The sequence below is a fragment of the Vulpes vulpes genome, chromosome 3 (genome assembly GCF_048418805.1).
Source record: "Vulpes vulpes isolate BD-2025 chromosome 3, VulVul3, whole genome shotgun sequence".
Classification (NCBI taxonomy): Eukaryota; Metazoa; Chordata; class Mammalia; order Carnivora; family Canidae; genus Vulpes; species Vulpes vulpes.
Genome location: NC_132782.1, coordinates 93,709,747 through 93,734,802, shown reverse-complemented (window position 1 = coordinate 93,734,802; position 25,056 = coordinate 93,709,747). Strand labels below are relative to the sequence as shown.

General features: G+C 48.3%; 1 protein-coding gene across 8 annotated transcripts in view; it reads left to right on the top strand.

Moving 5' to 3' along the window:
• KATNIP (katanin interacting protein) overlaps positions 1 to 25,056 on the top strand; it is a 193,286-nt gene that overhangs the window by 124,102 nt on the left and 44,128 nt on the right. For 6 of the 8 annotated variants that reach the window (XR_012000598.1, XM_026011061.2, XM_072753614.1 and 3 more), the window contains 4 exons: positions 446 to 594; positions 2,176 to 2,278; positions 6,229 to 6,444; positions 17,582 to 17,719. Coding sequence is in view for 7 of the 8 variants with exons in the window: in XM_026011061.2 (XP_025866846.2) it covers positions 446 to 594; positions 2,176 to 2,278; positions 6,229 to 6,444; positions 17,582 to 17,719 (606 nt within the window). In the remaining variant the exon portion in view is untranslated. Of the gene's footprint in view, positions 1 to 442; positions 595 to 2,175; positions 2,279 to 6,228; positions 6,445 to 17,581; positions 17,720 to 25,056 lie in introns of all 8 variants that reach the window. The other 2 variants (XM_026011060.2, XM_072753613.1) reach the window with 1 other exon arrangement.

Below are 25,056 nucleotides of genomic sequence, written 5' to 3'. Positions count from 1 at the left end.
GGCCCAGGGCGCGATCCTGGAGACCCGGGATCGAATCCCACGTCGGGCTCCCAGTGCATGGAGCCTGCTTCTCCCTCTGCCTGTGTATCTGCCTCTCTCTCTCTCACTGTGTGCCTATCATAAATAAATAAAATTTAAAAAAAAAAAAAAGAAGGAGGATTAAAAATGCAAAGGCCCTAAGGATGTTACTGGAATGCTTCCATGGAGCCTGGTTACTTTGGAGCATGCAGGGCAGGGGTGTGACAGAAGGGGGAGAGATTCTGATGAGAGGAAGTTTTTTCAATAGCTGATTGAAGAGATCTTTTCCTGGGACCTCCAGGATCATAAGAAACAGAAATCTCTGTCTCTGCAGAGATCATGGTGGGGGTCCTGGATCTCATGAGTCCCTGTAGGCTCTGTCCCTCTCATACCTCATTCCTATAACCTCTTCCTGCTTGACCAGCAGCTTCCTACCCCCGCTGCTACCAGCGTGATCTGCCCAACCAGTGCGACCAGCCCAACCAGCACGACCAGCCCACAGGAGCCGGCCAGGGCGGCAGGGGGAGCCAGAGCCGTCAGCGAAGCCATTGACAGAATCGGCCTTTTGGGGAGCAGGTACTTACTGAGGCAGCTTCAAAACAAAACCAGAATCCTGTAGCAGTGAAGCCACGGGGATCTCATTAACCGAGGTTTCTCTTTGCTTCTCCAGTGTTATTCCAGAACATGTAAAACTGCTCCCTTAGACCATCCCCCTTCCACCCCCCACCCTCCGAGGAGTGGACTTGATATCTTTCCAGCCAATGGGTCTTTGCAGGTTCGGTTCGGTTCGGTCTCCCCTGTATAAGGCTTCATCCTCCTCAGGGGCTTCCACCAAAGGACACTGTGCAGCAGATAGTGGTGAACTCAATGGGGCCGGGGGTAGAGGGCGAGAACGACCCTGAGCCATGTCCCTTCAGCCTTCTTTTTCCTGTTAAGTCTGTTGATATACAGCCTTTGGTTCCATTAATGCATCAGAGCAGCTATTGGAACTGTCAAATTTTCATTCCAAAACAGTGTCTTCCCTCTAGTCTTCAGAAAGATGCACCAGGTCTAGCTGGTTGTCTCAAGCATGTTCTGGCACATGGCCACACTCGCCAGGCCAGTGCATGGGGCTTCATGCACCATGCTCTCTGCAAAATGCCTGTGCCTGGCTTAGGGGTGAGAGGGCATGCTGGTCACTCAGCAGAGGCCCTGGGCTGGGTCTGGGGCAGCCCAAAGAGGGGTCAGTGTTGTGGGGGGAGCTTTTTCTCTGCACAAAAGAAGAATTTCCAGCCCAAGCTGTACACCCTCCACATGTGTGTCCGCCCCAGAGGAGTATCCTTGTAATCTGCAGAAAACCTCTGGAGAGGCAGTGCTAGCCATCTTTCTAAGAGCCTGCAGACCCCAGACTGGAAACCAGGGCTGTGTACCCATGCAGCCATGAGTAAGAACCCCCAGGTTCCTCTGCACGGGAAAAGGCCGGTGCTGGAGGATATTTTAGATCTGATACAGTTCTATTTACGAACAGCATACACGTCACCAGAGGCTTCTTGCTTCATCCTCAAGATCCTTGATGTTCCAGGGTGTTGAGGGTACTCCATCTTAAACAGCACATGTGGGGTGCATTTGCAAACCCTACTCTGCTGAGTCAGGAATGCCTACAGCCCCAGAAACAGGAAGCATGAAGTAGGTCTCTAGGCCAGGAGCAGCGGATGTTTTTTAGCAAAGGGCCAGATATGAAGACTTCAGACTTTTCACTGTTTGTTTGGTTTTTTTTGTTTGTTTGTTTGTTTGTTTGTTTGTTTGTTTGAACAACCTTCGAAAGGTAAAAGCGGTTCTTAGCTCCCAGGCCATGTAAAACCAGGCTGCACGCCGTATCTGCGGCTCCCTGCTCTAGACCCTTCCGAGTTACCAGTCAGTTTAGGGAGATCTGATGGCCATCTAGCCCCAAACAATTTCCTCTCCTTGGCTCTTCTTTGATCACCAGTTGTACAGTTATCAGAAAGGGTGGGGGGGAACAGCCTGTGTGCGCCTTTGAACTGTACGCGGGGTGGGAACTAGCTTCTCAAACGACTCTACTTCTGAGTTAGAAAAGTAAGCACTGTCGCCTTGATGGGCCTGCTCTCTGTTGTGTGCCATCTGTTACTGCCTGACTGCTAAAACAAAATTACATTTCAGACAACAGCAGAGGCTTCTGAAAGTCCTCCAGGCCATCGAAAGCGACTCTGCCCGTCTCAGCAGGGTCGCTTCACCAATGGAGGAACCAATGCTAGACCCAGAGGTAAGAATGTTGACTTATAGGGATTTCTAGATGCATTCGGTGTCTCGCCGGAAAGCTGAGGGAGGAAGGGCCCCTTGGTGCAATCATCTCTGTGCGGTGGGGGTGGCCAACAGCAGTCAACTTAACATGTCTCTACAGGAGGCTCCATGCCCCCCCTGCCCAGTACCTAGACAGGCAGGGGATGGAGAAAAGGGTTGCAGCAGAGAGAAGCCCGTCCACACAATATACCATGTAAGCCCACAGAGGAACGTCCAACATCACTGATAACCAAGAAATGCAGATTAGAGCAACCTTAATGTCCTACTTGATATCTGAGTTCACCAATGATCTTTGATGATAACCTCTAGGACTGGCAAGGCCACAGCAGGCTTACTCTGCTGGCAGCACTATAAATGGGTGGAGCCCTCTCGAAAAGCAGGAGGGCCGGGCTCAGGAAGAACCTTAGAAATACTTAATGTTCTCCCAGCCCAGCGATCCCACTTCCTCACCCTAAGGAAATCACTCAACAGAAAGCAAAAGCTATAGGCATGAAGATGTCTGTTGCAGAATGGTTGGAAGTAGGGAAAAATGAGGGAGAAAAAAAAAGAACAAGAAATAACAGAAATGTCTCATGATAACGGAGTTAATCAGGGAGGCATGATATATCAGCACAATGCAGTGGTATAAAAGGAGGGGAATTATCATTATGGAGATTATGCAGAATGAAAATCGTAAGGATACACAGTTAACTGTAAAAGGTGATGTTAATCTTCATTGAGTCCAGTATGATAGTGGAACTGTGCGAAGCCACGGCCGTGTGATGTGTCAGCGCAGCAGAGCCGTGAACCAAAAGGCCACGGTGCCATCCAGGCAGAAGGGTAATGAGGACTTGCATTTCTTTTTGTGTCAGAAGGTGTGTGTCCGGTACATCCTTCTCAGCCCTTCCTTTGTCCAAGGCGTTCACCATTCCTATTACTGGCCACTTAAACCCTCCCAGAGCCACACGTAAAACTCCCATGAGATCAGAAAGCAACCCCCCCCCCCCCCCCCGCTCCCCAAAGCTCACCAGCCTAGACCAGAGTTGTGTCTCTGAGTCTGGCACCATCATTTAGAGGGCATGTGACCTCAGAGAAGCCTCTTAAGCTCTCTGATCCTGGGAGTGTGCAGCTGTTGCATTGGGTAAAATAATCCACTGCCATGGGCTGCCGTGAGGATAAAACAGAAGGGTTTTGTGAGGGTGGGCACCTCAATGCCTGGCACAAGGCAAGGAGGAGCCAGCAAATATCAGTTGCAAGTTTGACATCTAGAAAATTCAAAGCTTTACCCCCTTTCATATCTCCTGCATGGAGCATTTGCTTTCTAAGCCATGAAGACCCTAAGTGTGATAAAGCTTCAGCCACATTAAAGAGAACCTGGATTGATCAATCTCCTTATAGCAAACAGAAAACCCAGGGCAAACTGACTTATCCAATGAAGGGAAGGAAATGATAGACTCTTGTAATAAATGTCACAGTGAGGACCAGGTGGGGCTTGATCCAGCAGCTCACACTGCATCTGCACAATGCCAGCTACATCCTTGAGTTCTGTCCCCACCTCAGCACCCAGGCCCGGTGCTGCCGTCTCCCTGAGACCCTTCAGTAGCCAGAGTGGTTCCCACCTCTTGCCTTCATCCCCTCAGGCCCTATAGTCAGAAGAGGAGAGCATTTCCTCCACGCACAGAACTGAGATTGGGTCACATGCCCATCGCTGAGCAACCCCCTTCTGGTGGCTCAGGGGACAGGCCACACTGATTTATTGGACCAGTCCTCCTCGAGGTGGGAAGGGTCTGTACCCCTCTAAGACCATCCTCATGGCTGAGGAAAGAGAAGGGGTGACTTCCCGACAGGAAAACCGGATATTCTTGGTGAGAGATGGGGCAGTGAGAGCAGGAGACAAGGAGCTGCGTCCACCTTAGCCCCCCTGCTAGAGATCCCACATCAAGAAATTCAGAAGCAGGAGTAGCCATCTAATTGCAGCACCGACAAGTTGTGACACTTCCTTAGATAATAGACCTTCAGCTTCTTCATTTTGAAGCCCCACTGCAGGACTTCACACGTTTTAGATAGCACCGAGCGAGCGCGAGCGTGAGATCCAGCAGCCCCTCTGTGAGGCGGCTTACCTCCCATCTGGACCTCCTCAGTGCTGCCAACAGCCAAGGTGAACAGCACCGCTTCTTCTCACTTCCTACCCAGCTCACCTTGGCAGCACAACACTCCGCAAGAGCCCCAGCTCATTCACCTCTCATACCCACCCCCCAACTTGAGAGAGGCCAACTTAAGTTTCAGTGAAGTTTCTCAGTGTCCTGCAAGCCTGGGACTCAGGCCCCGGGCAGCAGGGAGGGCCTGACCAGGACCCCACACAGCCCTGTGGGAGCAGAGGAGGAAGCTGCAGACTTGGCTGATAAAAGCAGGCCCTGTGTTCCTTCTGGGAGCTGGGAGCTGACCTCCCTCCCTCCCCGTCCCCGTCCCCATCGCGTGGCAATCAAGGCGCGTCCAAACACACGCTGCGAGCGATAGCACGTCTCGCTGGCTATTAATTAAAAAAATAAGTAGGGAACAGTTGCTGTTCATTTGCTCAACTCCCTGCTCACAGAACCGTTGCAGATTACCAGTGCTAATTAACAGAGGGCATGTGCACGCGGGGAATGCACCATTTTATGAATGACTGATCTGTGGCGACCAGCGCTGCAGTCGGGGCCCGAAGGGGCCTTGGGAAACCATCCTGCAGCATGGCTGTTTATTGATGGTATCCACACAGCCTCGGACCATATGGCCTCCCTGCAAAGGAGGCCACGCTCAAACCAGCGACGGAGACAGACGGCTGCAAGTGGACCCTCAGAGAGTGCACAGGGGGGTCCAGACTTGGACGGACAGGTTCTTCCCCGGTGTCTGTATCTCTCTTAGTCTCTGTGACAGGATTGTCAGAGATGTAGTGTCATCTCCCATCTCCAGCCAGGCTGAGGGACGTCAGGTGACTCGTCCATGGTCCTGCATTACGGACCGAATTCATTTGCTAGAGCAGCCATAGCCACCACTGCAGACAGAGTGGCCTGAGCAACAGAGTTGTGTTTTCTCACAGGTCTGTGGGCTCAAGTCCAAGATCAAGGTGTCGGCCTATGTGGTTTCTCCCGAGGCCTCTCCTGCCTTGCGGGTGGCTGTCTTCCGGCTGCGTCCTCGCACAGTCTTTTCTCTGTGTGTGTGCCCCCGTGGTGTGTCTCAGGTGTAGCTTTCCCCTTCATGTAAGGACATGGGTCAGACTGGATTTGGGCCCACCCTCACAGCCTCATGTTACCTTAATTACCCCTTTGAAGGCCCTGTCTCCAAATACAGTCACATTCTGAGGTCTTGGGGTTAGAATGTTAGCATCTGAATTTTGGAGGGGCACAATTTAGTCTGTAACACCTTCCCCAGTTCAGCCGATAGGCCACGAACACTTGGTATGGAGGAAAGAAGAGCATATTCAGGAAGAATCTGATGCCTTTTAGACATTTTTTATTTGCAAACTCTTATGGAAAATACTAACTGCCGAGGGTTGACAGTGACAATTTTTTTTTAAGATTTTATTTATTTGAGAGAGAGAGCAAGAGAGTATGAGGGAGGTGGGGTGAGAGAGAGGGAGAAGCAGATTCCCCGCTGAGCAGAGAGACCAATGCAGGGCTCGATCCCAGGACCCTGAGATCACGACCTGAGCCGAAGGCAGACACTTAACAGACTGAGCCACCCAGGTGCCCTCAGTAACTATGTTTTCAGTGCTTTACAAATAGCTCATTTAGTCTTGGTATTAACCATATGTAATGGGTGCTATTCTTACCCTCCTTATACAAAATGGGGAAACTGAGACCCTGAGTGGCTAAATGACTCGTTGCTAGTGGTAAGCTGAATCCAGCCTGTCATGTTTAGATCCTTTGATACTCTTTTTTTCTCTTCATTAAGGACAAATCGAGAACAAAAGGTGGAGACATCAAAGATGCCGTCTATGTGACCATGGAAATCCTGTCCAACTGGGGCCACACATCCTCGGTGGGTCTCACAGAAGTTGAGTTCTTTGACCTGCACAACACAAAGCTTTATGTGTCGCCTCATGATGTGGATATCCGGAACACGGACACACCCGGGGACCTGGGCAACCTGGTCAATCGGAACTTAGCTGTAAGTGGAGGCGGTACCAGAGTGAGCCTTGGCCTTGTGTTTTGATGCATTTTCTCTGCCCTTGCTAGGGCTGCAATGCAGGTGCGGGGAGGGGAAGAAGAATAGAATCTTCCACTGTTGTTCATTTGGGCAAAGTGGGAGGAGCCTGAGGGAAAGGTCCAGGTGAGGGCCTTGAAGCTATCCCCCCAGCTCATTGACGATCTCTGCTCCGTGGGTTTTTCTTGGGAGAGGGAGCAAAGAGGAGCCAAGTCACCCCCTTTCATCCACCCTGCAGTTTAGCACAAGTGCCACAAAACAGGGGACCCCTGGGCATCATTGGGGTCCTTGCCCTGATCTTATATCTTATATAGTCCTGGGAAGAATATTGATTGGTCAAGGGCACACCGCTGGAAGGTGGTGGGGCCACATTGACATCCTGTAGCCTGGCCCAGGGTTCAGGCACACACCCACTCAGGGCCCTGCTTCCCAACAAACATCGAACATTCCTGTCCCTTAAGTATCTAATGGTCAAAAAGAAAGGAAGAAAGTAAAAGCATTGGCGTTTTCTCCTCTCTCCACTGGCATGTTGGACACAGAGACTGGGAGCTCAGCTGAGGCGGGCCTCCCAGCCTTGTCATTACTATTCTGTGCTTCAGCCTCAATATTTGTTCCCTCCAGGAGGGGCCTGAAAAACTGGGGACAAATTCTGCCCCTGGGCCATAGAGCCAAGTAGGCAAGGCACAGAAGCAATAGGAGGACATCCCTTGGGCGCTTTTTGGCACCTTTTAAATCTCCTGCCATGTAGCTGTATTATCAATTCCAACGAACAAGTTCAATTCGTTGGAATTGAACAAGTTATTAACTTTAAAAAAATAAGGATTGAAAAATGAAAACACCTACTACATGTTCAGTGCTTGCCTAGTGTGAGGCACAGGGTGTCATACACATAATCTTATTTGTACTTAGCAGGACACAGTCTTGAGAAGCAGAAAGGCCTGTGTTCGGAGCTTACCATCTACAGCTTCATCAGCATGGGCAGCTCACCTGACATCTACTTTAGTGTCTAAAGTGGCACAATAATAGTACTTGCTACGATGTTGTGAGGATCAAACGTAACTATAAAAAGCTTAGCACTGTGCCAGCCTTTTCCAAAGGCCTCTAAAACATCAGTTCTTAGTGTATTTGTTGTTATTAGTAATAGCATTGATATCATTAGAAAGTAGATATTCCCATTTTAAGATGAAGAAACAAGAAAGGGGATCTTTGAAATCCTGATTTGTAGAGACCCACGTTCTGGTCTTGACTCTATAGCCTTTGGCAACTCACCTGCCTTCTCTGAGAATCAGTTTCTCTGCCCTCTGTAAGATAGAACTGGAGGGCAGGGATAATCCATAGGATTCTTATATGTTGGCAAAAGAAACTGGAGTCTGGCTCACTTTAACAAATTTCCAACAAAGAACTTTGTTGCAAGTCTTTGGGTAGCTGGTAGATTCACTGTCACCCAGGCCAGAAGAGGGCAGGCCCCACAGTCATATTGGGGTTCTAGGTAGCATCTAGGATGCATGAACATCAAGAGTGTGGTCTTTTTTTGGAAGCAGGGGGGTTGGCAGTATTTATAGTTGACTTGCCATCCTGTCACTCTGCTAGAGATATGCAGTCCCAGGAGAGGAAAGCTGACGGCCAGCCTGGCTAGGAAGGTGGGCACTTTAATGCTAGTTACACCAGGATGCCACAGCAGGGAAGAGGGGCAGGAAGGAATTCCCCCTGGAGAAGTTCAGCATTGTTACTGAAAGGAAGGCAGGGTAGGTGCTAGGTAGCTGAGAAATACCACTCATCCCCAGGGCTAGACTGAATGGTGACCCAGTCTAAGATCATCAGCTCGTGACTTTGAAAGAAACAGGTCCCATAGGTCAGGGCAGCTGGGATGCTCTGGCTTCACATTTCCTGCTCTGCTCCCTGCTTGGATTCTGTAGGCGCTCATGTGTGCTGCTGGGGATTAGAGGGGCCCTTCGCCACCCCCTCCCGTCTCCCTGATGCGCAGAGCAGTGGCATTTGGGAAGCCCGCTGTACCAAACAGAGCACACCGGGGCAATAAAAAGCATCATTGGATTTGACGGGGGCCAGTTCTCATGACTTTTCCTTTTCCTCTGTTTAGCAGAGGCTGGTGAGCTTTGCCACGTGAAAACAGGAAGGAGTTCGGCTCATGGTTTTGGGGGTGCTGAGGTTTTCAATTTGGGGCCTTGAGATTGAGAGAGGAGGTGGCCGTCTTACCCTGGGCTGCCAAATCTCTGGGCCAAGCCATGTGCAGGCTGGATTCCCCCGGCCGCCCTGGCACCAGGTCTACCTGATGGTCATCCTGGTATATAGGCCTGGGACTACCAGCATGTACTGCCTCTTGGGACCACCCAGTTTCACTGGGGTTTATTAAAGACCCACAGCCTGCAGGCCAGGGCCTCAGACATCCCTCATGTGATCTTCACATGAACCTTGAGTTACTCTCCACATTTGATAAATGAGAAAACCAGGTCTCAGGGAGGACGAGTGACTTGCTCCAGGCCACACTGCCATGGCGTGGGGAGCTTGGCTACAATCTGACCAATAGGTAACTGAAAGTGGAGTCTGGGTTCGAAAGAGAAGTGGCTTCAGTGGAAGATAACGGAGGGCTGCTGGAAGATGTGGGGGTACCCCATGCTTGGTGCACACCCTCCTACCCTCTGCACCTACACTGTCTCTCTTAATTGGCCTCACCCAGGCCCATGGCTTCAAAATGATTCCAAATGGATACACCAAGGCCCACCTGCTTCTTTGAGTCCCTGACTTGAGTGCCTGCCAACTTCCTGCTCAACATCTCTTCTTGGATGCCCACTGGACCTCTCAGACTTCAGAGACCTACGTCCTGAGTTTTCATTCCCCTGTCCCACCCACATCTCTCCCTCCTACAACATTCCTGTGCCCAGTAAATGGCATTGCTGCTTGCTCTGCTGCCAAGTCCACCTCTTAAGAATTCCTTGACTGCCCCAGCCCCTTCCTGCCACCTTCCAGGATACCAGCAAGTCCTGCTGATTCTTCCTCCATTTTGGAGCCTGGGTCTCCATTCCTCTAGTGGCTCCCAAGTCTGATCAGTGTGTGGAGTTCCCTCTCGCTGGCACTATTAAGTGGCCTCCTGTCTCACTGTCTTCTCTTCTGGCTCCTTCCACTCCATTTTCTACTCTATCCAAAGTGATCTTTTACAAATGTCAGCTTGCACCCCTCCTATACTTAAAACCCTGGCCATGACTTCCCAGTACACTTGGAAATAAAGTCACATGCCTCCCATGGCCTGGGAAGCTGTCTGAGAATAGGCCTTGGGCTCCCTCCTGGCCTGCTTCTCATACCCCCTGCCTCATGCATGGGGCTCTAGTAGTCACGGGGCTTCCTTCTGTTCCTCTGACACTCCAAGTTCATGTCACCTGAGCCCTCCCAAGAATATCCCTCCTCCAGAATTTCATGTGGATACCTGCTTTCCCTCATTTGGATTTCAGCCCAAATACCACTTTCTCAGCAAGCCCTTCCCAGACTACAGTGTGGAGGAGTGCTGTCTCACGCCACCCCAGCAAATTCCATTTTCTTCAGGGTACTTCTCACATTAAGAAATGATCTTCTTAAAAAAAAAGAAAAAAAAAAAAGAAATGATCTTCTTGCTTGATTATTATCTCTCTCCCCTCCATTAAGCTACACGTTCTTGTCTGTCCTAGCCATACTATATCCCCAGCACATAAATGTACACAGTACATTTTTTGTAGTTTTTATTTGGAAATAATCACAGAATCATAAGAAATTGTAAAAAATGTGTAGAGAAGAGAAAAATAATAGAGGGAAACCAGTGAAGCTAGAAGTTGGTTTTCTGAAAGGATCGACAAAGTTAACAAACCTTTAGCTAGGTTTGTTAGCTAAGTTTTACCAAGCAGAAAGGATTCAAGTTACTAAAATCAAGAATGAGAGAGGGGACATTACTACCAACCTGACAGAGGTAAAAAAAAGATTACAGGAGAATATTCTGAACAATTTTATACCAACAAATGAAGATATCCCAGATGACATGGACAATGTCCTAGAAAGACCCAAATCACCGAAATCGACTCAAGAGGAAATAGAACATCTGGCTAGACCTATAGCAAGTAAAGAGATTGAATTAAAAAAAAAAAATTCCCACGAAGAAAAGCAAAGGACCAGATGGCTTCGCTGGTGAATCATACTAAATATTTAAAGAATTAACACCAATCCTTCACAAATTTTTCTAAAATATAGAGAGGAGAGAACAATTCCAAACTCATTCTATGAGGCCAGTATTACCCTGACAACAAAACCAACGACATCACAAGAAGACTATTGAACCAACATTCCTTATGAATATAGATGTAAAAATCCTCAACAAAACATTAGCAAACCAAAATCTACCAGTTTATAGAAAGATTTATGCATTGAAACCTAGTGGAGTTGACCTGGACAATGGCTTGTTGATCAATATATGAGAACCCATCAGTATAATACAACATATTAATACAATAGAGGGGAAAAATAACCATGTGACGTCTTAATGGGTACAGGAAAAACATTTGAGAAAATTCAACACCCTTTTGTGTTGAAGACCATAAACCAAGAGTAGAAGGCAACATTCACCTAATAAAGGGCACCTATGAAAACCCACAGCTAACATCATCCTGGTTAAAAACCGAAAGCTTTCACTCCAAGATCAGGAACAAGACAAGGATGACTGCTTTCACCACTTCTGCTCACATGGTACTGGAGATTCTGCTCAGGGCAGCTAGGCAAGAAAATGAAATAAGAGGTTGGAAAGGAAGAAATAAAACTATTTGGTGATACGATCTTATATATAGAAAACTCTAAAGAATCCACAAAAATTACTTAAAAAGCTAAAATCAAGTTCAAGTTTACAGGGTAAAAGACCAATATACAAAAAATCAGTTGTATTTCTATACTCCAGCAATGAACAATCTGCAAAGAAAATTAGGGGAAAATATCTGTTTAAAATAGCATTAAAAAGAATAAGGTACTTAAGAATAAACTTCACCAAATAAGTGAAAGACTTATACATTGGAAAATATATTGTTGATGGGAATTGAAGAAGACCCAAATAAATGTGAAAAGACATTCAATGTTCACGGATTGGAAAATTTCATACTGTTGAGATGGTGATGCACCTTGAATTATCTACAGATTCAGTGCAATCCTATCAAAATTCCAACTGCCTATTTTGTGGAAACTGATAAACTGATCTTAAAATATATATGGAAGTATAAGGAACCCAGAATAGCTAAAACAATATTGGAAAAGAACAAAATTGGAAAACTCACACTTCTAATTTTAAAACTTAATACCAAGCTACAGTAATCAAGACTGTGTGGTACTGGCATAGGAATAGACAGATCAATGTAATAGAATTGATAGAGAAATATAACCTTACATCTATGGTCAGTTGATTTTCAACAAGGACGTCAAGGCTATTGGATGGAGGAAAAAAAGTCATATTTTTAAGCAAATGGTATTGGGACAACTGGATTTCTGCATGTAAAAAATGAAGCTGGATTCCTACCCTAACACTGTCTACAAAAACTAGTTCAATAGATCAAATACCTTAAAACTTTTAAAGTATTAAGGCTGTAAAACTTCTTTTTCAAGGTTTTATTTATTTGACAGAAAGAGCGCAGGAAGGGGAACCAGCAGAGGGCGAGGGAGAAGCAGACCCCTGCTGAGCAGGGAGCCTGATGTGGGGCTCAATCCCAGGACCTGGAGATCATGACCTGAGCCAAAGGCAGATGCATAACTGACTGAGCCACCCAGCTGCCCAGGGTTGTGAAACTCTTAAAAGAAACGTAGATATGTCTTTGTAGCCTTGACCTTTTCAGTGAGGTCTTAGATATGACACCCACAGCACAAGCAACACAAGAAAAAAAATAGATCAGGCTTCATCAAAATTTAAAACAGTTTTGCTTCAAAGGACATTCATCAAGATAGTGAAAAGACAGCTTACAAAATGGGAGAAAATATTTGCAAATCATATATCTGATAAGGGTCTACACCCAGAATATGTAAAGAAAAGAACTCTTAAACTCAACAACAAAATGACAAACAACCTAATGAAAATATGGCCAAGGTACTCTGAATAGACTGTCCTCCAAAGAAGACATACATGGCCAAGAAGCACATGAAAAGCTCAACATCATTAATCGTCAGGGAAATGCAAATCAAAACCACAAAGAGATATCATTTCACATCCACCAAGATGGTTATAACTTTTGAAAAGAAAAGAAATAAATGACAGTATTGGCAATTGTGGAAAAATCATACCTTCCTGGTGGGAACGGAAAAGTCAAATGGTGCAGCCATTGTGGAAAATAGTGTGGCTGTGTCTCAAAAAGTTAAATGCTGTGTCTCAAAAAGTTAAATGTAGAGTTACTCTTGATGTAGCAATTCCACTTCTGGGTACTGACCCAAGGGAATTGAAAACATGTTCCCACAAATACTTATACACAGTATCATTCATAGTAGCCATTAGGTGGCAGCAACCCAAATATCTATCCATGATAAATGGATAAAGAAAATGTGGTGTAGCCATGCAATGGAATATTACTCAGCTATGAAGAAGAACAAAGTTCTGACACCTGCTACAACGTGGATGAACTGGGGCACCTGGGTGGCTCAGTAAGTTAAGCATCTGCCTTCAGCTCAGGTCAGGAGCCCAGGGTCCTGGGATAGAGCCCTGTATCAGGTACCTTGCTGAGGGCTCTCCCTCTCTCTACTGCTCCCTCTGCTTGTGCACGTTTGCTCGTTCTCTCTCTCTCTATCTCTCTCTTTCTCTCTCTCTCTCTCTCTCCCCCCCCCTCTGTCAAATAAATAAATAAAATCTTTTTAAAAATCCATAACATCGGTGAACCTTGGAAACATGATGCTACGTGAAAGAAGCCAGACATAGAAGGCCACATATTGTATGATTCCATTCACATGCAGTGTCTAGAACAGGCAATTCATGGAACCAGGAAGTAGATTAGTGGTTGCCAGAGGCTGGGGACGGCAGGAACGGAGAAGGACTGCTGAAAGGTAGAGGGTTCCTTTTTTTTTTTTTTTTTTTTTTTAGATTTTATTTATTTATTCATGAGAGAGAGAGAGACGAAGGCAGAGGGAGAAGCAGGCTCCATGCAGGGAACCCGATGTGGGACTCGATCCCAGGTCTCCAGGGTCACACCCTGGGCTGAAGGTGGTGCTAAACCGCTGGGCCACCAGGGCTGCCCTTGGAGGTTCCTTTTAGGGTGGTAAAAGAAATATGCTGGAAAAAGATAGTGGTGAGGATTGCACAGCCTTGGAATATACTAAACAACAACAACACTGAATTGCATACTTAAAAGTAGTGATTTTATATGTGTGAATTATATCTCAGTTTTTACAAAAAAGCATCGAGAGGTGCCATGTGTCCTTGCCCAGCTTCCCCCATCACTGACATCTTACGTAACTGTAGTATATTATCAAAACCAGGAAACTGACATTAGTATAATGTGCAGAGCTTCATACACGCATTCGTGTATGTGTGTGTGTGCGTATAAGTTCTATGCAATTTTATCACAAGTAGATTCATGTAGCCACCACCACATCAAGATACATAGCAACAGTTCCATCACTGCAAAAAGATTCCCTCACGTAGCCCTTTATAGCCACGCCTCCCCACCCCCTCCCTAACATTGGCAACCACTGATCTTTTCTCCAAACTTTGTGTCACTTCAAGAATGCCGTATAAATGGAATCCTACTGCATGTAACCTTTCAGAGACTGGCTTTTTCCACTCCGAATGCCCTTGACATCCGTCCAAATTGTTGTGTGTATCAATAGCTTGTTGCTTTTGATTGCGGTAATTTATTAAATTGGGGCTACTTCTGAGGGCAATCCAGCATCTGCCTGAGGGAGTGGATCTGTGTCAGGTTAATTCTGGGAGAGGAGAGCATCTTTGTTAGGAGTTAGAGAGGGACCTCCTGCAAGAGGCCTCCCCTGACCATCCGTTCTAAAATTGCCCCTCTACTGGCCATTAATAATTCTCTCTTATTTTCCGTGTCCAATTTATCCTTGCCTGACTGGTGTTTTTTCTTGGCAGTATTACTTGTTTGCTTCCCCAGCTCACGCAGAGCTGGGACCTGGTGGGCCAGGCTCCACTGCCCACCCCTGCATGGGGCTCGGCGCCTGCCCCACAGGAGGATGTTTGTATTTGGCAAGTGGGTGACAGATGGTGTTGTGCCTCCCCAGCCCCCGGCCCTGCCCTCATCTGTGTGTGCTGGCTGATATTTCTCTGATGGCGGATTGTCTTTCTGGCCTCCAGGGCCCACTTTGTTTCCCAGGCAGCAGGCCCAGACTGGTGGGGAATTGGGCCCCCAGGAACTGCCCTCAACCTACGCTGGTGGGAATTGGGGTATGAATACCCCAGCTCCCTTGTCCCGAGGGTGGAGCTGCTCTGAGTCATCTTCTGCTCTGGCTCCCAAGATTCCCTGGTGACACTGAGCTCCAGCTGCCGCAGGAGTGGCTAGCCTGGTGACACACTCTTTATGGAAGGGCTTTCCTCCTCTGACCTCCCCACACTCCAACTGGTGCTTCCTTTGGTGTATAGATAACCTTCTGACCCTCAAATCCTTGCCTTGGGGTCTGCCTCTGGGGGGCGGGGGTACACACTAAGATAGAATGAATTAATGAACAAAAATGGGTGTAAATCGGGACTCCACTACTTAGGCAGACCGCACCCCTTGCTCCCTTACTGAGCTCTGGTCTTCCTTCCATGACACGGGTTCCAGTACTAGCCCCCTCCCAGGGCTATGAGAGAACCCAGGGAGGCCACGGTGCCAGCATGAAGGTGCCCTGATTCCTGTTCTGCCATCACTGCGACGGGCAGGTGCAGCAGAAGCTCCGCCTGCTGGCCTGGCACCCAGGGCGCCTTGGTCAGCCCCCGGCGCCTTCCTGGCAGCCTTTTTCTTAGAGACTCCGGCCACTAATGAGGCCCTGCATTACCCGCAGGTGAATGTTCTTTGACTTTGAACACCATGATTCCCACTTAATCTTCCTGTTATCCCTCCTGTGGACAGAAAAGTGACAGGAAATCAATTATGGTCCCCTTGCCGGCATCTGAGGGTCAGCCTTCAGACTCTTCCTTTGTCAGGCAGCCACAGTGACCCAGTTCGGGCCCCAACTTGGGCAAGAAATGAGGGGCACCCACTGGATTTTGAGCTGTGGTATCCTGACCCCTTGCAGCTGCCCAGAGCACTAGAAGTTCTTGCAGAGCTTGAGAAACTTGGCCAGAATAAGTCAGAACCCCTTGAACTCCTCTCTCTCTCTGGACAAAAGCAACCTCCTCCCTCCTGAAAGGCACCATTGTCCCTGGAACAAGCCCTCTTTGTTCTCCCCCGCAGCTGGAGCCTGGGCCTCTCGCATCTCCTGGGGGGCCAGCAAAACCCCAGAGTCAGCCAGTCTCCTCCTTCCCTGGCTCTGTCAAGTAGCCGGCATGGTCCCGGTGACAGGGGTCTCTTGAGACCTCCTCAAATACACAGTGATGGCTCATTTAGGTAAAAGGGACAGCTCTAGCCAGTGTCAGAGATGCTGTGGTTCTGTTGCTGCCGCTGTCAGCCCCTAAGCAGGAACCCTAGACTCAGACATGTGCAGGGGCCAGCCAGAGGCATATCCTGGGAAGGGAAGTGGGTGTAAAACAGTAGGGAGCAGTGGGGACTGGGGCACCAGAGAGCCCGCGCCCTGGGCCTGGGAGCTGCGCCCTCGGCTCCAGCCAGCATCCATCAGGGGCCCTGTGTGGCCGTGTTGTCTACATACGAGCAGAACTCTAGCTCTGGAGGGGGTGGGGAAATCTCCCCCTTGTTAAATGTTGGCCATGATGTTTTTTTAATACCTCATGAGCCAAACAAAATCGCCCTCCAGGCTAGATCAGTGTACAGCTGCTTCTCCAAAGTTTCAGTGAAGGGACAGCTATGAGGAGGTAAATTTCAACTGGCCATTCATTCCTTCGTTTGTTCAGTCAACAAAGATTCCGTGGCATCTACTGTGTGCCAAGGAACTGAGCTGAATGCTAAAGGTTCTGGAGTGAATTAGACACAGCCAGTTCCCTTCAGGAGCTCACAGCCGAGCATGTGGAAGGGTGACCTGGACTAGAAAACAGGTAGTTACAAGACACTGAGGTCCTACAAGGGAGCCGTGGGCGGCTGGAGGCCAGGGTGCTGGTGTCAGGGAAGGAGTGGCAGTGGGGGTGACAGCACGTTTGTGCTGCATTTTCCTGGGCGGGAGAGGCTGGAAGCTATTGCAAGGAGAAGCCCTGCCTGTGCAAAGGCCCTGAGGCCAAGCCTGTGGGGAGATGTTCAGCTGTAGCTGTGAGTTTTGTTTGGACAGAGCGTTAGAAGAGGCATCCGAAGGACAAAACAGGAGGCAGCTGGAGTTGAAAAGTGCCTGGACTTGGCTTTTTCCACCTGCATCTAGCACACCCCTGACATGGAATTTTGCTGGTGAAAGTGGCAATGACCGTGGAGCTTCCCTGCAACTCTGCTCCCCTGGCCTTGAGAGCCAGTGGCCTTGCCAGTGGGCAGGAACCACACCCTGGGGTCCTGAGGCTTGGAAGCCCTGCCAGGGAGCAGAGCAAATCCTGAAGTCCCACAGTCCCAACGCCTGCGCCCTTTTCTTTTCTTTCTTTCTTTCTTTCTTTCTTTCTTTTCTTTCTTTCTTTCTTTTTTTTACATTTTTAAAATTCCACAGGGTTTTCAAAAAAAAAAAAAAAAAACAGACTCTGCTTGCTGGGTTAATAAAATAGCACAAGTGACACTCTTATCCCACCCTCCACTCCTCCACTCTCTGTCTGTCCCCACCCCCAGCGCTCTCCCCAGAGCTGATTAAATTAATCAAAATAAAGCCCGCCGCATTTAAATTCAGTCGGCCTGGCAAAGCAGAGAGGTCCACGTGGCTGCTTTGTGCCAGGGACCAGCCACAAAGTGCGGTCCGGACGGGTGAGGTCTAAGAGCCCACCTTGGATTATGTAGACAAGGGAGGCCTGGCCTCCTGCCCTCAGTCCGATTACTTTGGGAAGAGGCAGAAAATAGATTAACGACTCCACCCTCTCTTGCTGGTGTTTCAGAGCAAGAAAGACACCTCCTTGTGGACGTGCCCCTTCCACCCGCCGCTCCAGCTCTTTTTTGTCATCCGCAACACCAGGCGGCTGCAGGACTTTGGTCTAGGCAAGATCAAGGTTTGGAACTACTGGACGGCTGATGGCGTAAGTAAGGGCCCCGACTCCTTGCTGGACAGTTTGAGTAATGGTAGGACTTAGCGCTGTCCAATAATCTGATTGCTGAAGTTGCAAGATGGGTACTCGGAGGCCCTGTTGCCGTTCCTGCTGGGTGTAGGAAGTGCCTGGTGGGACATTTCATGCTGAATGGTTGGAGCCATCAGGAGCAGAGCTTCAGCTTGAAGCTTTAGGAATTGAAATCAGGCCACCCTTTGGGAGAACTGGACAAATAGGAACTGGAGCTCAGTTTTATTTATTTATTTTTAAAGATTTTATTTATTTATATAAGAGAGAGTGTGTGAGTGAAGGAGAGAGAGAGGAGCAAGAGCAGAGGGGAGGGGGAGGGAGAAGAGACTCCCTGCTGAACAGGGAGCCCTGTGATGCAGGACTCCCTCCCAGGACCCTGAGATCATGACCTGAGCTGAAAACAGACTCTTAACTGACTGAGCCACTCAGGCACCCCTGGGGCTCAATTTTAATAGATAAGGAAGCAGAATCACAGAGAGGTTATGTAATATGCCCCAAGTTGCACAACCAGTAAGTGGCACAGTGAGAATGTGAACCCATGCAGTCAGACTCTTGGCTCATTCACTTAACCAACACATCTCAAAATTTACTGGGGATCTTGCTAAAATGAGGATTCTAATTCAGCAGGTCTAGGCAGGGCCCGAGATTCTGCATCCAGGTGTGCCAGTGTTCCTGGTGTGGGGACCCCACTCTGAACAGCCAGGCTCGTAACCTTTGTGTTCTTCTGTCCCCCACCCCTATTTCAGAATCCCTGCCCTCCTTTCTACCCCCACACCTCCTCCTACACCTGACCACTTAACCTTTCTTTCTACTCTGGGCTGTTTTTTCATGTTCTCATTTGCATTTATTCCTTCATTCAACACTTATTGTGGAGCACATGTGTCATCCGCCTTCCCTGATCAATTTGAAGGACATTGATATAAAAGACACAGTCCCCACCTTTGAGGTACTCCTTGTCTGAAAGCCGGCAGACAAGTAAATGTAAAACTATGATGTCATGTGCTGAAAGCCTTTGTAGAGGTGACTGCACGGTGCCAGGAATTTAAAATAGAAGCCCCAGGAACTCAGCAGGGAACTCAGTGGGTGAGGAAAGACAGGAACCCCAGCCTATCTTGTTTCCCCTCATATGATAGACATGGGTACAAGAATTGTTCTACTTTCCCTTCCAGTTTGTTCTCAAGGAAGCAGTAATACAAGGGAGATGAGCAAGGGCAACTAGTCTTCAGCTTCAGTGTTGTCAAGAGAGACAGTAGGGCATGATAGGGAGTGTGGCATACTGGTAAGCACATGCTTCAGTAAAGAGAAAGCCACTTCTCAGCTTCAGCTAATGGTTGCTATGTACGAATGCCAACCAGTGCTGCTAGATCTTCTGAACATTCCCCAGGGACCTGGGAATCTAGAATTTGGTAGGAGCCTTTCTGGTTTGTAAATGTCGACAGCTAATTTAAATTCTTTTGAAGCCACCATACAGTCCAAAGCAAACTCATCTTAGGGCTGGAGTTGACCTGTTCAAACTGTAGCCCCTGGGGCACAGATAGAGTCTGGGAGAGCTCTGGGAAGGTGCTGGAAGGAGCACACACATGAGCTGGAGTGGAAAGAGACCGTGGCACAGAGTCGAGGCAGAAAAGGAGAAAGCACATCCCAGGAGGAGGGCCTTACATATGCAAAGGCAGAGGTGTGCAAGAGTGCGGCCACTGAACTGCCCTCTCTATACTTAGGTCCAGGCCTCCTAGTCTGTCTCCAATAGCCACTGGGAGGTCTGATCATGATTCTCTGCTGCTTCAAACCCTCTGAAACTCCCTTGGAGATGGAGGATCCAGGTCAAACCCCTGAGTGTGACATCAGGGCTCCGTAATCTCTGTGTGCCAGGCCCTGTGTCTCCCTCGCATAGGCCCCCACCCCTCTCTCTGGCCACACTCTTGGGCCACCATGCTAGGGGAGGGGAATTACACCTGTAGGTCCTGGCCCCTCCCATCTGCCTCAGCTCCAGGTGCCCTGGCCCCTCCCATCTGCCTCAGCTCCAGGTGGTCTGGCCCCTCCCATCTGCCTCAGCTCCAGGTGCCCTGGTTCCTTCCATCTGGCTCAGCTCCAGGTGCTCTGGCCCCTCCCATCTGGCTCAGCTCCAGGTGCCCTGGCCCTTCCCATCTGGCTCAGTTCCAGGTCCCCCTGGCCCCTCCCATCTGGCTCAGTTCCAGGTCCCCTGGCCCCTCCCATCTGGCACCGTGCCAGGTGCCTGCCTCCACTGCAAGTTTCTGGAAAACCAGGCATCGCTTTCTCCAGGAAGCCAGTCCTAACCCCTGACCTTTACACCACTTGTGCACCTCATGAATATGTTCCATCACCCCTGTACTAGGATAGATACCTGCTGCCCCCATACCACAGTGGGGCCCTGGAAGCAGGGCCTGAGTTGTCTCTACCTCCATGCCATTCAAAGTAGAAACACATGGTTATCAAGTAAAGGAATGAGTTCATTCCCTGAGAACCTACAAGCAGTTTGTCATACACTTTTTGATATCCAGATGAGACATGGAGAATTGGAGTTTACAGCATTTACATAGGCTCATACTCAAGGTTAAAGGCAGAGCTGGGGATCAAGTCCAGGGGCGTCGGCTCCTCCTCCCTCCTTCCTCCCCCCATCCCATACTTCTTCCTGCAGATTCTCCCTCTGCCAGCCACCCTCCCAGCTCCCCAGGACTCCTCCAGGACCTCACCCCTGTGTGGCACTGCCTGCAGGTAGGGCTGTGCTCTCTCATTCCCTAGTCAGCTGGGCATTTCCTGGCAGGTGGTCGTCAGCATCTTCTGGAATGAGTAATGGAACAGTTCCTGCTGCCCAAGCCTGTGCCCTGTAGCTCAGCCCTGTCATTGAATATATGTCTCAGGCCAAGAAAAGCGGATTCTATGTGCTGGATTACAAAGCAGATAAGCTTCATCCCTTTTGGCCAGGCCCGCCTTTCTTCTTGAACCTGCACTCAGCCTTCCCTGTGTGCTAAGAATAAAAAAGAGGAGCAGGACATCAGGGTGTCATTTGGGGGTGCTCTGGGGAGCCTCAGCTGCAGCGATCAGAGTCCAGAGGTATTTCTACAGGCGGAACAGAGTGCGGAGGACTGCAGGGGCGCCACTTATGTAACGCACGCCCATCTGTTGCCAGAATTTACCGGGGGCAGAAAGCGCAAACAAATGCAGCTGCAGGTTGGTTTGATTTAATATTCTCCAGAGAATGCTATTACTGTGTGTTTTAGAGGAGATAAAATGAGAGTTTATAGGAAATATAGCTCAGCCCAGTAGACACGGCTTGTTAATACAGTGTTTTGTGTATGGGAATCCAAGGGAGAAAAGTTAAATGGGGGGAGCTAATCCAACCAAGGCTTATTTAGAACATAAGAGAAGAAGGTGCTAGAAAAAGGGAAGTCTCTTTTATTGGAAAATATGCTGCCTGTGAAGTCCTGAGGCCAACTTTTCTGGGCTCCCTTCCCCCTCATTAGGCGATTTGGGGAGTATGGGCTGGCCCAAGGGGAAGTGGGGACATAGGCTAGAATCCGTCCAATCAGGCAAACAGAAGGCAGTACACAGATTCCTGTACTTGACACAGCTGCCTTTTATCCAGGGCTGCGCCCATCAGGCAGTCACGAGGCACCTAGTAGGCTCTCAGTCACCATTTGATGCGTGAACAAATAGCAAAGTAATCATTTCAGTTAACCCCCAAGAATCCTGCAAGGTGGTGTTGATCTCTACCTTTTGATGTGGACGCTAGGGTTTAAAATAGTGAGCTCCTTGGGGGCAGAGGTACTGCGTCTCTTTTGCCAGCCCTGCTTGGAAATGGCTGCCTGGAGTGCCGTCTTGTGAAGGATCTGGAACCTTCCTTCTGGTTCATAAAGAGAAGGGTGTGTGATGGATCAGCGATGTCTGCCTCAGGCTCAGGGGGAGGATGTGATAATACGTCTGCCACATTTTTTGGTACTCCTCGGATGACGTGACTTGCCCAGCTAGTGACTTGCAAGGGACACAGCTGGGAGGAGGACGTGAGGGATGTTGCTTTTTCTCTGGTTTTTTTTTTTTTTTTTTCAGCACCACTTCTGCAGAGCTGCATCTGTTGGGAGGAAGGAGCCAATAGTCTCCTTACTATAGTATATAGTAACCCATCCAAGAAGTGGGCTTTCAGCAGCTCCCCATAGTCTGTGTTTTTCTTCAGAATGAGCCTATTAGTTATCTTCTACCTGGTGGCGCCCTTTAGTAAAAACAGGCACATATCAACATCTTCACCCACAATGTGACCACACAGATGCCACCCCCAGGCTGGTCACAGCAGTGGGTGAGGCAGGACGGGCATCTGGGGGTATAATTCATACACAGAAATACTGCTTGTTAAATTGTTTATGAATGAATGAGTGAATGAATGTACGATTACCCCAGCGAAGTATCTCTGTGATTGGTCTAAGCCAGCGCTGCCCCATAGAACTTTCTGTGATAATACTAATGTGCCCCATCTAGTCCAGTAGCCATGAGCCACAGGGGGCTGTTGAGAACTTGCAATATGGCTGGTATAACAGAGAAACTGCATTTTATTTTACTTTTCATTAACTTCCATCAGCACACATAGTTACAAAACATTTTCCGTATGATGAGAACTTTTAAGATTGACTTTCATAGGAACTTTCAAATATACAATATGGTATTGTTAACTACAATTACGATGCTTACATGACATCCCCAGGACTTATTTATAACTGCAAATTTGTGCCTTTTTTAAAAAGATTTTATTTATTCATTCATGAGAGACACAGAGAGAGAGGCAGAGACACAGGCAGAGGGAGAAGCAGGCTCCATGCAGGGAGCCCGATGTGGGACTCGATCCCAGGACCCCAGGACTACAACCTGAGCCAAAGGCAGATATCCAACCATTGAGCCACCCAGGTGCCCAAGTTTGTGCCTTTTGACAGCCTCCCTTCATTGTACTTACCTCTCACTTCCTGCCTCTGGATACCCACTAATCTGTTCTCTGGATCTATGAGTTCAGGTTTTCTTAAGTTGCACACATAAATGGGATTGTGCAATATTTGTCTTTCACTGTCTGACTTATTTCACTTCATGTAAGGCACTCAGGGTTCATCCACGTCTTTGCAAATGGCAAAGTCTCCTTTTTCATGGCCGAATAATATTCTATCGTGTATATACATCACATCTTCTTTATCCATTCATCTGTAAGTGGACACTTGGGTTGTTTCCATGTCTTAGCTATCGTCAATAACACTGCAGCGAACATGGGATGGCAGGTATCTTTTCAAGATAGTGATTTCATTTCATAAGGACAAATCCCCCAATGCAGAATTGCAGGTTCCCACGGAAGTTCTACTTTTCATTTTTTGAGGCACCTCCATACTGTTTTCCAGAGTGGCTGCTCCTCTTTACAGCCCCGCCAATGGTGCACATGGTTCCCTTTTTCTCTGCATTCTTGCCAACACTTATTATGAGAAACTGCATCTCACATTTAATTTTATTTTTTATCATTTTTATTTTTTATTTTTTAAAGATTTTATTTATTTATTTATTCATGAGAGACACAGAGAGGGTCAGAGACATAGGCAGAGGGAGAAGCAGGTTCCATGCAAGGAGCCTGACGCGGGACTCAATCTCGAGTCTCCAGGATCACGCCCTGGGCCAAAGGTGGTGCTAAACCGCTGAGCTACCCGGGCTGCCCTCATTTAATTTTAACTTCAGTAGCCACATGGGGTTGGGTACTGTGTATTGGACTGCACATGTCTCGGTGCTCAGGGTGCCATGGTGATCCAAGTAGATGAGACCCTGTCCACCTAGCCCTGTCCCTTTTTGTGTGGAAGGGAAATAAACTAGGGCACAAATGAATAATGTAATTTCAGGTAATGCTAAGTGTACACTGTCTAACTGTATTGCCTTCAGAATGGTAGTGGGAGAGAGGCCTGGGGAGAAGGAAGCTGGGCTCCTTTGAGTGGTGAGAGGCCTCCCATCAGAGAGCCAGAGCCAGAGCAAAGGCCCCAAGTAGGATCATGCTCAGCACTTCTAGGACAGTAGTTCAGGTAGTGGCTGGAAATAGAGAACAAAGAAGAGTATAGGGGGAGGCTCCAAACATAGGCAGGAATCAGGTCTTGGGGGCCTCCCTGCTTCAGATCTTATTCCTGGAAAGGCAGAAGAGAGGAGTTGTCAGAGCAAAGGCATTGGAGCCAGCGCCCCTTGGGCAAACCTTGGCTCCCCCTCTTCCCATCTGTGTGACCTTGAGCATCTTATGACTCCATATCCCTGGGCCTCAGTTCCTCCATCCATAAAATGGGGTAATTATTGTTCAGTTAAATACATGGAAAGTGTTCACAATGACTCCTGGCCTTCGTGAGCTCTTCTACAAGTGTCAGCTGTTAGAGTCGGTATTGGAGGGTTTTGAACAGGGGGTGATATAATCTGAGGAATTGAAAAGATCACTCTGGCTGCTGTTTGGAGAATGGATTAGAGGGAACAGAGAACCCCCAAAGGAGGCTTCTGGCATAGCCTATCTAAGGGTCATGGTGGCTTGGATGAGGGTCCTGGTGCTTACGGGATATACCATGCAGAGACTCGTTTCATCCCAGGACAGTATTTGCCTTTTCAACAAGGCCTCTGTTTGGCAGAGGGAAAATTCTCCAACAAACTCAAAAGGAAAGAGATGAATTCAGTAACACCGCACGCACCCCTCACCCACTTCTACAATAATCAGCATCCTGCCATTCTGGTTTCATCTACCCCCTACCATATGATTGAAGCTCTCCTACCATTTCACTCATAAATTCTTCAGTACGCATCTCCAGCAGGTAAGGAGTTTGCTTTTATATAACCCCAATGCCACTGTCATACCTGATGGTAATTAATTACTATGTGCTAATGATAATCAAATACCCAGTCCCTATTCCAATACCCTGTCTCAAAATTGTTTGTTTTTTTTTTTTATAGTTGGTTTGTTTGGATCAGGATATAAACCAAGACCAAACATGGCAGTGGCTTCAAAGTCAAAGCTGCAACCTTCATTTGGTCGGCTGAGTTAGTGTGACCTGGTGGCTGGGCCCCGTGGCAGGGTCTGGGCAGCCTCAGGCCTGGGGAGCCTGATGGCATCTTAGCAGGGTGACTGGTGGGAAGGGGGCCAACCCAGGTGCACTAGAGGCTTTCTGAGGTGTTGACCTCATGTTTGATGTAAGCCACTACCAATCACCAAAGGGTGCCGAAATATGTGAGCAGGGTCCACACTCAGTAGGTTAGGGGCCTGGTAACCTTGTGAGCCCCAGGAGTCCTGGGTTTGAAGC